The sequence below is a fragment of the Neophocaena asiaeorientalis genome, unplaced genomic scaffold, assembly GCF_003031525.2.
Source record: "Neophocaena asiaeorientalis asiaeorientalis breed wild unplaced genomic scaffold, Neophocaena_asiaeorientalis_V1.1 scaffold152, whole genome shotgun sequence".
NCBI classification, from domain to species: Eukaryota; Metazoa; Chordata; class Mammalia; order Artiodactyla; family Phocoenidae; genus Neophocaena; species Neophocaena asiaeorientalis.
This window is the reverse complement of record NW_020185338.1, coordinates 10079815-10092340: the sequence shown is the minus strand read 5'-3', so window position 1 is coordinate 10092340 and position 12526 is coordinate 10079815. Positions and strand designations below refer to the sequence as shown.

General features: G+C 38.1%; 1 protein-coding gene across 1 annotated transcript in view; it reads right to left on the bottom strand.

Moving 5' to 3' along the window:
* The window catches only part of SEL1L (SEL1L adaptor subunit of SYVN1 ubiquitin ligase), a 56804-nt gene extending 44509 nt beyond the window's left edge, over positions 1 to 12295 (bottom strand). Inside the window, exons 1-3 of the mRNA XM_024736289.1 lie at positions 12124 to 12295; positions 6911 to 6948; positions 5845 to 6076 (exon numbers count right to left, since the gene is read on the bottom strand). Of these exons, the coding sequence (XP_024592057.1) occupies positions 5845 to 6076; positions 6911 to 6948; positions 12124 to 12193 (340 nt within the window). The 5' untranslated portion in view covers positions 12194 to 12295. The remainder of the gene's footprint in view (positions 1 to 5844; positions 6077 to 6910; positions 6949 to 12123) is intronic.
* Positions 12296 to 12526: the final 231 nt, after the last annotated feature.

Genomic DNA, 12526 nt, shown 5'->3' with positions numbered 1-12526 from the left:
AATTCAGGAATTTTGTCCTGACCGATTCGTGAAAATGACGTTTTTCCGGTTCGGCTGTATAAAGGGGATTTTCTATGAAGATGTTTTGCACCTCTTTTATAGAACCCCTCCAGATGAAAGGTCTGGATGAGAGTAGGGGATGACTGTAAAAACATAAAATTATGAATGTTGAGGGGAAAACACTGATTTTAGAACAACCAAGGGAAATAAACCAAAACCCCTGCAGCTGGAAAGGCACAAGAGAGGGGAGAGGGCATTATGATCTTTGTTCTTCGAAATTACTTCTGGAAGCTTCCTCCTTTTCCTGAAGGAAAACTCTCTGTGCACCCCTCCAAGCTGTTGAGAGCGCTCTGAGTTCAGACAGCTGAGCTATGATCATACCCGGCAGCGCTGACTGAGGCGGCAGGATCTGACCCAACCCCTGCACTTTCCATGCAGAAAACCTCCCGATGCTGACCACACTCACGAGGTGGATGAACTGTTGTCACAGGCAACAAAACTGTTTGGAACTGATTGGCAGTCCCCCTGAAACCAAGCACTGAACTAAATTTTTTGGATTGGACTGGGATCCCTAGGATAAGATACCCACAGTGGGCAGTCACATCATACTGCCTAATTTATGTCTTGCTCGCGGTGCCCAACGATTGTAAACTTTCCGTTTCTAGGGGTTCTCTGGGAATCCCCCAAAATTGCTTTTGGGATTGTACTTCTGTATGTGTACCCTATCACGACACTGCCTCAGCCCTGGAAGGCTTTCAACTCAGCTTCAACTTACTGGCCAGACTTGTACTGGGCCTGAACTGATGCTCAGAGCCAGGTAAAAAAAGTTAAAACAGAAACTTAAGGAGGAAGCTACCTGTCTAAGATAGACCTTTATGATTAATGGGATTTCTTATTTGGCTAAGACACGTGAAGAGCACAACTGAAATCCATACTGCAGGTTGGTCTCACTCTGCTGTCTGGGTCATATTGATAATAATTTTGCTGTGAAGACAACCTGGCCAATGACCAAAGGGGTATGCCACGTAGAGTAGAGTGAAAATAGCAGGCCTAAACTTCTATCCTTGAAAAGGCCTGCTTACAAGGCTGACCCTTGGCTTGTGTCTGGGAACTTAAGATTTTGGAAGCGTTCCCACTACCCTAACTGTTATGAGTGACTCACCTCAACTGTACAAAAAATATGATTTATGCTGAACACGTGCTTTCCTTCTGGGAGTCTGCAATTTTGGTATGTGCTAGGCACAGAGAACCTATGTGACTAGCTCTCTATAAAAACTCCGGTACTAGGTCTCTAAGGAGTTTCCCTGGTAGACATTTCACACGTGTTGTCACAACTTTTTGCTGGGTAAATTAAACACATACCGTGTGACTCTTCTGGGAGAAGACCCTTGCAAGTTTGCATGTGGCGTCCCCCAGACTCACCCCATGCACCATTCCCTTTGCTGATTTTGCTTTGTACTCTTTTTCTGTAATAAATCATAGCTGTAAATACGACTATATGCTGAATCCTGTGAGTCTTTCCAGAGAATCATCGAGCCCGGGGGTGTGGTCTTGGGTACTGGGAATAAGTGTGAAATGTTCCAACGAACAGCAGAAAGCAAGTGTGACTGGAGTCCTGTGAGTGACAGATGAGGTCAGAGAGGAGAGGCTTGATCACATAAAGCCTTGTTTGGATTTTATTCTGAACGTGACAGGACGCCATTGGTGGCTTGTGAACAGGAAGTAGGATCAGTCTGCCTGCTATTAGATAACTGGCATCAGGGGAAAGGGTGAAAACAGGGACACTAGATAAGAAGTCCATACATACAAGAGATTCATAACTACCCTTGGGTGGTTCAGGAACTACTTTAGAAAAGAGAAACCTAAGTTTATCTTTAAGGATGAGCAGAAAGGCGATATATGGATTTGGGCAAGGGGGTGAGGAAGGTTTCCTAAGCAGTGGGGTGAACTTGTATATGCCTCTGAAGAAGGGTGATGGGTTTAGCATTGCTGGAAAAGGGCAAATGGGGGGAAGCTTTGGGAGATGAAGTCACAGAAGATGGCGGCCACATGCACCCAGAGGCTTTGTGAATCTTGCTAAGGAGCAAGCACTTCATCTCATAGGCAAATGGAAGATAATGGGGGTTGTAAATAGGGGAATTATAGGATCAAATTTGGGTTTTAGGAAGATCAATATGCAGAGACATGGGTAAGAGGCTGACAAAGGAAGCAAGTCTGTCATATAACCCAGGTCTAATGTAGCTGGGAGTACACAAAAAGTCATGCATATGCAACTTATATGTATGTACATAAGCCTTTTCATGTATTAATTATACATTAAAAACAAGTTTGAATGAAAAAAAAAGCAATTATTGAAAAACTAAAACAAGTGAATCTGAATGTTTATAAAGTTGTTGGTATGACCACACAGAACATTACTGAAATGATTTTAAAACACATCATATTATTGATACAAATCACTAGTAAAATAAATACTAAGAACAAAAAGAACCACAAAGAAACCTTAAACTGCATTCGGTGGTTAGTGGTAAGGTTGCCATTGTTATTTTGAAATGATATATACTTTATTTGTTTGATTAAAGTAACATAACATTAATGTTGTTAGGTACCATGATTTTCAGCATCAGGGCAAGGAGACCCAAACATAAAAGAAAGAAGCAAAAATCCTGATGGGTGGAAAGGACTAACAGCAGACTTGAAATCCACTCTCTCTTTTTACTGCCCAAGAGGCAGAGAGACAGAGAGGTGACATGATCAAACCATCTGAGACACATGCTAACAAGAGGCCTTCTGGCAAATGCACTCAAGGTATTTACCACCAGGAGAGTCCTTACTTGTGCACTGCTTTACCAGGTTGGACCTGGTTTGTCCAGACTGCTCACTGTACATAAACCTAGGATGTAAGTATTTATCAGGCGTGACTTCCTAGAAAATACCACACAAGCCATGCAGTTATCAGGGAATAAACTGGAGATGTTTCATAACCAAAATAGCTCCCTTTTGTGGAAGTGACACTCCATATCAATCACTCAAAGGCCTCATATATTAAAAACATATGTTAAAATAAGCCAGAGCGCATCTTAACTGAGGTAAGACAGGACCTGGGAGCAGCTCTGGCAGCCACAGATCTGTGACTTGTGTCTTGTGATAATTATATCTTTGAAAATATTAGTCAAGTTTGATACTGGGTAGGATCTCTGATTCTTGTGAGTTTGTCACTCTGACCCTCTGTGTTATCTCACTTGTAATATTTAATTTGAACTAGAATAATCAATATCAATGTTATATTTCCTAACCTTACCCACCAAAAAGGCCTATTAGTAATGACAATTCAGTTGCAATGCATATCCTTGGTGTCTAGATTACAGTATCTAAAATAAATACAATTTCCCACTAAAAGGAATATGGATTCCCTGGAGAAATGGCTGAGATTCATTTTGGGGTAAGGAAAAGTATAAGATGAATTTGGGACAGCTTGTCCTGCCTAAAAAGGAAGAAGTTTAAAAGTTACCTACGATTAGTCAAAAGGACAAAGGAATGAACTTAAAGGTACTCTCAAGAGCCAAAAATGCAATAATGTGAGCAATAAAAAAGCGTGATTGCAAAAGAGTAAAGCCTAGCTGTATAAAACCCATGGATTTGTAATGATGCTCAAAAGCAAAGCAAAACAAACAGAAAACATATTCACTGGTCTCTTTTGGAGGTCGCTAGGGCACCAAATCATTATCTGAAAATATTTCAAGGGAAAGAATCAAGCATTTATCTTGCTGTGTGGATTATATTTCTGGGTAACCAAATAGTTGATGAGGGAAAGTTCTTTAGAAAAGAACTCCAGATAACAAATGCAGGAGGAATGATAAGTTAACATGTCATTATTTTGAAACTCCTAATGAAATAATGCATCCAGACAACAAACGAAATGGTTCCCAAAAGCTCTGGGTGAAAGGTCAATGAGGAACTTTTGAATGGCTGGGTCAGGCTGACGCCACCCGACCTTGTTGACCAATCACTAGGAGTGGGACAATCAGATACTATGTAACTCCCAGGTAATGCAATGGGAAGCATACAACACTAACTATAAATATTATCCATTAAAAAATAGAACTAAATCTACCCAGGCCTTCAGAGCCAACTTCCAGTTCATAGACTAGACAGCAGATAGTGGAACAAGTTCAATTACATTACTAGCATATGACCAGCTAGATCTAGAATGAGGGAAATCCTATGGCACAAAGGATATTCTTTAACAAATAAAATGACACTTAAAAACAAGGAAGGGAAAATTGTTACAGATTAAGAAAAACCTAACATCTTAGTGTGGACACCGACTGACAGAAACCAATTCCAAAAAGACATTTGAAACAAGTGGGAAAACTAAACGGAATCTGGGTACTGGGTGATAAAGGAATAATAGCTAATTTTGTGGGTGTTATAATACTATTGTATCTTTCATTTTGTTGAAAAAAATTCTTACTTTTAGAGATATGTACGCAGGTAAAACAATGGAATTTGCTTAATAATCTAGGGAAAAAAAAGAGTAAATGGATATGGAGTGGCAAAGATGAAACAAGAACAAGAGTGTTGATGGCTGTTGAAGCTGGGTGACGGTGCGTACATGCGGGTCATTACACCCTCTACTTTTGTACTTGTTTGGAAGTCTCCCTAACAAAAAAGGAAGGAATGAAAATAAATATTTGGCAAAAATTAAAAATGGTAATATACACTTGGCTGAGGTACAGGAAAAGGAACAGACTTACTTTTCTGCAGAACAGTTTAGCAATATGACTCAAATGTCTTTTCAAATTTTATACTTTACTTTTAAGGTTTACTTTTAAGAACTAACTCTAAGGAAATTTTCATAGATGTGTATAAAGGTATACTTAAAATGGTCTCCCAGCAAAAAAAAATATTGTTTGGTATATTTACATGTAAAATTTTTATAGCCATTAACCATTAAATTGTAAAAGAATATTAAATAATATGGGAAAATGTTCAAGACAAACTGTTAAGTGCAAAACGCAGGCTGTAAAATAGTATACACATTTTGAACCAGTTTAGTCTTCTTGAAACCATACATCTAGAAAAAAGCCTGAAAGAGTATTCTCCACTATGTTGACAGCTGTTATTTCTACTTGATGGGATTAAGGTACTTTTAATCAAAGAAAAAAATGGTTTCTCTTTTTTTTGTATAAAATATTTGTAATAAAAATTATATTTTTAAAAGGTAAAACCTGGATCAATTCTCGAGATTGGCTAATAACAGAATAAGCAGATATGGCGGCGATCTTTGAAATAATAAACTAAATGACAGATGGGTGGTGGGACAGGGCAGAGTGGATACATTAATAACTAATTTTTAATAGAATAGGTATTTAGCACACTCTACTGTGAGAAAGATCAAGCTGTAAGTTTAAAAATTAGAGTGTCAAGAAAGCAAAAGTTAGAAGAGGATTAAAGTTTTTATGTAACTTTAGGATAAACAACTAAATCAAATTACCTAGGATGACTGAAAAGATTATTGTAGTAAAAATCCTAACACAGTTCTGAAAATAACCAAAGCAGCAAGTTAGACAACACTTCCTGTCTGAGTTTCTATTTTGTGTACCACTCTGACAGACTGTTACATACTGGAGTCCAAAAAGAAATGTTTGAATACTAATATAATACAAATGCAATTGTGACTATCAAATTCAGCTTCTGTAACTTATCCTGTAAAGTTATACGCTATACATTATATGTGGTGAATATCAGTAAAATAGGACTACTGCACCTTCTATACTAGCTTTAAAATTTCAGTTGCCTCCTTCCTAAATAAGGCAAAAGTAAACAAAATGTCCAGACTACCTGGTTTCCGTACTTTCATTGGCTCTTCATAGTCCTTGTTTTCTGGATTTGCAGATTCTAGAAAGCTGATTTCTTCTGTGACAGTTTCCCCTTCTTGGCTTCTGAGGCCATCTTCCTCTTCTTGAATAGGTGATTCCAATTCTGATTCTTCTGAATCAAGGAATATCTGACCAGCGACTACTCTGCCTGCTGGGCTATGGTCCTCTACCGACTCATCTGACGGCAAAGAAGTCTGACAATATAAAGTATTTTTAGTTTCCACTACTAACAAGACTCCCTCCAACCTAATTTGGCCATTTCTTTCACTAATCCAGATACACCTCCTTCAGTTCCTTGAATGTGTCATACTCATTCGCCTCTATACACTTTGGCATGTGTCCATCACATGCCTTCATCACCTGCCTAAAACTGACTCTTCGGATTTCAACTTAGATGTTACCTCCCCCCAAGAAGCTTTCCTTAAATTCCCCAAGTCTAGGTTAGGGTCTCCCCCTACTTGCTCCCAATATATCTTATACTTCCCCATATGACAGCCCTGTACTATAACTTCCTGTTTCTTACCTACATTCCTTCCAATCTAGAGATCAGGGATCATAACTGATTGGTCTCTTTAAAGATGTAATAATCAGCCTTATTCATTCAATCAACCAAGTAAGTGCATTAACAGATTTTTTTAATTGATAAGTGTAAACAAATGGCAGAGGTTAAATCTTCAAATTAAAAAACTAAAACAGAAAGAATAAAATCAATCTCTCATTAGGCAGTAAAAAATGTAACTGCCTTCAGGCTCTTCAACACACACACACACACACACACACACAGCACATTTAAGTTGGAATTAAATCTAGTAACCAACACTCTTAGAAATATTATTCTCTCTCCTATAGGTCAGTGATTTTTCCTCCCAGAAGAACTAATATTGGCACTAGCTATCTTTCTTTTCCTTTTTAAAAAAAATATAGTTCTGTTGCTCAAAAGATGCAGATTTCACATCTTTTTGAAGATACATCATTCATGCTTTTAAATTGGGCATCAAATACTGGTCAATGTAAATTTGAGTACACACCTTGGAATCTAAGGTTTCATCCTGGTTGCCTTCTTCATCTGTAAAGAAATTTTAAGACAGTTTAGTCATCTTTCTTGTTTGGAAATTGCAGGTATGTTAAATGAAAGCATCTGATAATACAACAAATAATAAGACACTGGATAAATAAATCTATAATTATCTAAAAATTGGTTGTATTCAACAACTGTTCAGAAAAGATTAAGTGAAAGGAAAAAAGGGCGTTGGGGGTGGTATTTTTTTTCTCTTTATTCAGGAAAGACATTAGCTTCATCTGGTACACAGGTAGGAAGACCAAGACCACCACCACCAAAACCAGACATTTCTTCAGATGACATCCAGTTCTTCTGTTATAGTTAGTCCACTACTGAGAATGAGTTGCTAAATTTAAAAAAATAGAACCCTGATTTTGCGGTTCGGGATTCCACCCATTCTTCTCCTCAGCTCAGAATCTGGAGTTACTCTAGCTTGTTTTAGTGATAGCTAGCATTTTATTGTTCACTAAGATGGACATTAAGAATTATTATTATCTGACAGCAGAGTGGCCAAAGATAGTCAGAATTTGTGTTCGACTTTACTGAAGACATAACCAGATATGCATTAAAAAGTAGCATCACACTATCATGTATTTACTCACATGAGATCTATTTATTAAGAAATCAATAGCTTATATCAAATAAATAATAAATACAGCCACTATTTACATCTTTCTTCCAAATTCATATTGGCTGTTTTGGTTTAGTCCAATTACATTAAGTTTCCTTCTATTATTCTTTCTGCATTTCTCTGCTACTTCTATTCTGGCTGCTTGCTATTCTTTTTCCTGCTCTTATATAAACACATTCAACAACCCAACGGCCATTCACAAATATTTGATCTTTGTATTCCCAGCCAGTTAAAAAAACAACTGTCAGATGATCTCTAAGTTTCCTTCTTACTATTAAAATTACCTGATTTTATCCAGGTGTAAGCTTCGGTATTGCCAGCTCCATAAATTATGTGAGAAATTAACCAGTAGACAAAATGCTATAAGACCATGTGATTTTTTTACTAGAAAATTTGGTGTTATGGTTGCCGTTTATCTTTACTTCATATGGTTAGATCCTAAATATGATTGGTAACTTGTAACTCTCCAAAGTACAACAAAAACATGTTTTGGAGTTTGTGTTACCAAAGTACTGAGCCAACTTTAAGAAGTATAATCAACTCATTATGTACCAAATACCCAACTCTATTTCACAGTATTTGTTTCTTTTGAATATTTGAGAAAAATCAGTCTACTGGTGAGGTTGTGCCATATATAAAGTGCTGTAAATTCAAAGAAAACTTAAATTATAGCTATTTTCACACTCACTACTTTTAGATTACCTTCCAAATATTTTATTTCTGGTGGGTGGGGAGGAGAAGGGTATAGCATGTATTAGTCCCACAGTGCCCATAACATTTAGGTAGTGATGTCAATTAATGAACAATCATCCTTCATGCTCAGTTCTTCACAAGTATTACCCAAAGCCCAAGTTCTAACATATGGTTCAAAGTCCATTCTCAGCAGATCTTTGGATAAAGGAAAAAAAATTCACCTCTAATAACAAAGTTGTATGTGTGAATGTATTTAATTAGTCATAAACATTAGCTAGTTAATAAATCAAGAGCAGACATTAAATGTGAAATGTATAGGGTATATCCCCAAATACTGAAACTTTAGATTAGTTGGAACTCAAATCAGTAATCACTCAACTGAGTACCTTGTCACAATAGTTCACATATGTAGCTAATAAGTAAATAATATAGATGCCTATAAATAAATTTTAAGACATGTACATTTGAGACACTACAAGCTGTTAGGCATTAGAGTAGCAAAATGTGTTTCTGAACTCCCAGAGACATGGGAACTTGTGACATCGGGGTTACTCTGTATGAATGGCATCATGCTTCTCTTTCTTTTCTCTCCACGAACTAGGAATATATACTCAGGTTACTGGTAAATAAGAGCTTTCCTTCTCATTTACTAAACTGGGAAAGCCTACTCCAGATGGTAATCTTAAAGCAAAGGTATTTTCTCTTTGAAACTAATATGTCCATTCACATAACACTTTAAAGAAGTTTCTTATAACCTAGAGACTTATGACAGGCAGTCAGGTAAGGATTAAAAATACTGAAGTTACACATAAATAAAAAGAATATAGTAATGTTTTTATCAGAACACATACATCAAGCAACAAGAAGAATGCAAAAGGATTCAATGAAGAGCTATGGATTTCTCTCAAGAGTATCATATCCAAAATACCATGGTTTACATTACCTTGGTAATCATACCCCTTCCTTTGAAAAAGACCAATATTTATTTTTATTATATCAGCTAACAAAACAGCAAAATACCAGGGATACTCTTTCAGGGAAAAGTGGTCATTACAAATTCATTTTCCAACTTGTTATGTAAATTAAACAGACTGATATATCTTCAAACACAGAAAGTCTTACAAGTTTAGTGAAAAGAGACCAGATATCCTGTCTTTGGCTTTGCCATTGAATCTGTGCAGATCCTAGGATACTGCTGATTCCCAATTACTCCAAATCCAAGGCCTGGAGAGCTAGGCTCAAAACCTGGCTTCGTTACATGTTAACATTGCACACACGGTTCGATATAGCAAGTCTGCTCAGCCTCCTCTTCCTCAAGTGTCAAAAGGGAATAATATCATCTGCCTTGTTGACTCTCAACAAAGTTTTAAGGAACAAAAGAACAGTGAAATGAAACATATTCTGCAATCTGAAATCTACTCTTTAAATACATGGTGTTAATTAATATAACTGTTACCTGAGATACCTAGCAATGGACCTAACTTACAAGACTCTGTAACATTATTTGGCATAAAGAAAAAAAGTAAACCATTTTAACCAATAAGACACTTCCCGTCAAAAACAAGAAAACATGTGAGAAAAGTTAAAGCATTTTTCATTATTATCTTGAGAAAATGAGAGAAGTATCTTTTAAATCTCTTCCTTTAAATTTATCTATTCACAAGGAAAAGAAAACATTTCTAATAAAAGTATTATACTTTTACATGCCTTTAAGACAAGATATTAGATAACAGCTAGTAACAATGATAGGATCAAGATTCCCTTTGTTGGCTGATCAAATTCTACCTGGCAATAAATGCAACTTGCTCTGGGTAACCACCAACACTCAAACATTATGTCAACACAAAATTATGACCCAAAACTTGATTTTTAAATAGGAGTAAATCTTTAAAATAAAAATGAGGCTGATATCCTGTATAAATAAGCAATTTAATGAATAAAAAGTCAACTGAAAATCCATGTACTCAACTTATAAAACTTTATCTCACAAGCGTTTTATGATATTTGCACTTCACGTGAGAACAGTAGTGCCTTTATTACTGATCAGCATGCACATCTATATAGTTTTAGTTCTGGCTGAGTAAGATTTTCGCCTCTCCCAGAGAAAGGTTTTGGCAGTTTAACTATGATGGAAATCAGAACAGATGTTTTGTGAACATAGTCCTTTGAGTACATCAACACAACCCAAAGATTTAACACTTCAGTATTAACAGTCTTCTATTATAATATATGGAGAATCCCAACTGTTGACTAAAAAACTTCTTCAAGCATCATCTCCACTGACATGATGCTTTAGATATGTGCAATCTAGTCAAAGGAAGATGCAGGAAAATGTTTACATGCTTTAATTTTCTTTAAGTTCTGCAAATTGAATTCAGAGGGATATGCACCATATTCTTTAATTAGTAGTTCTTACACTTTAGGGTGAAGAATCACTTGTGCAGCTTTTTAAACTACAGATACCCCAACCTGTTCCAGACCTAAAACTGCGTTTTTAACAAACCCTTAAGAGGGATTCTGATGCAGGTGGTTCATGGTCCATCAGGTACTCTACAGTACTGATTTCATACTTCCTTTGATCAAATAACTGCTAGCAGTGGCTTCAGGAGTTACACAGAGTTTTAAAGATTTGGTCAGGAACACAAATCAACACTAGAAGGCGGGGGGCGGACCTCAGAGCATGATGTTGGCAGTAAAGTAACTGGCATATGCTTGTTGCTTTTGAAACGGTATCTTAAACCACACTATGGATAGAATTTTAGGTTTAGACCTCTTATTTTAGAAGCAGAATGACGTTACAGCATTGACTTACAACTAGGACGGATAATTTGAGGATTCAGATAACCATCTGGGAAATTTTCTGTTGGGGAAAAAAAAAAAGAGTTGACATTTATACCCTGCCTTGTTCCAAAAAAAATTTAAAGCCACAGAACTGCTGTTTTGTTAACTGAAACTGATTAAAATTCAAAAGCTTTATTGTACTGATTGTTTTTTTAACCAATACTCAGAAACACTAAATGCTTCTTTACCAACAGTCTCAAAATAGACGTTTTCAGATGTAGGTAGATTAAACTATTAAAAAAGAGAAATGATAATTTTCAGAGCCAGGGTATAAATCAGCTAACTGGAAAATCAAATCAAAAGCATATGAATTTCTCTATCTATGTAAAAAGTTAAATCTAGATGCTAACATTTATAAGAACAAGGATTTTTTTCCAAAAATCATAAAATTACTGTCAGCAAACATGGGGCGGCTCAGAAACACTCTGACACAGTAAAAAAACACTTTCTTAAGAATATTTCTTTAAAAGGGGTACGGAGTAGGCACATTTACATCAAAAGTCTTCATTTTTTAAACAAAGAGACAGGGCAATCTCAGGTACTAAGCAAACCCACCAAACCACTGTCAACATCCTGGTTTTGATGGACCTGGCTCTGCCCAGACAACCCCAGGTGTACCAATTACTTAACTTACAAATCCCAAAGCCAAAGTTTCAAAACCGATGCAGCACATAATCTACATGAGAGTCGTGGAAGCTCTGGAAGTGCTCCTGTGTCACTGTGGGTCTAAGCCAGCTGTCAGGATTCATTCCCATGGAGTCACTGCTCATTCGGGAGGAGTCGTGTAAAGTTTGTGAAGTGAGGAGAGGTGTGAGCAGGGGGACCGCCCCTTCTTTTCCTCCCCTCTCAAGCTCCCCTAAACACCCGCTCTGACCCACGCCAACCGAAGCCCAAGAAATGACAGCGAGTGACAGGCTACTGCGAGGTGTGAGCTGGAGCCCCCACGGCCCTGCCCCGGGATGGAGGCCGGGGGGGCGGTGGCTCCTGGCCTCCAGTCCGAGGGGGCGGATACTGACCCGAGGACGCGGAGGCCGAGTCCAGCAGCACCGCACAGAGCAGGAACGTCAGCCCAACCCAGACCCGCATCCTGCTCTCAGGGCCGCTACCACCCGCTGGAGCTGTCGCTTTCTCCTCTGCCACCACCAACTCAGCCGCCGCCACCGCCGCCGCCTCGCTGCTGCTCTTCCTGCTCTGGTTTCCTTCCTCCGCCCCTTCCCAGGCCTCCCTGCCCTAGCATTTAGCCAATCCACGCCCGCCGTCGTACGCTCCTCGCCCAATCGCCGCGGCCTTCCCGCCCACCTTATTGCCCCGCCCCTAGGGTCAAGAATTGGCCAATCATTACGCGAGATTCTCACACCGGCTTTCCCGGTTGGACCACGGCCTCACCGACATGGCCCCAGCTAATTGGTAGCTCCTGGG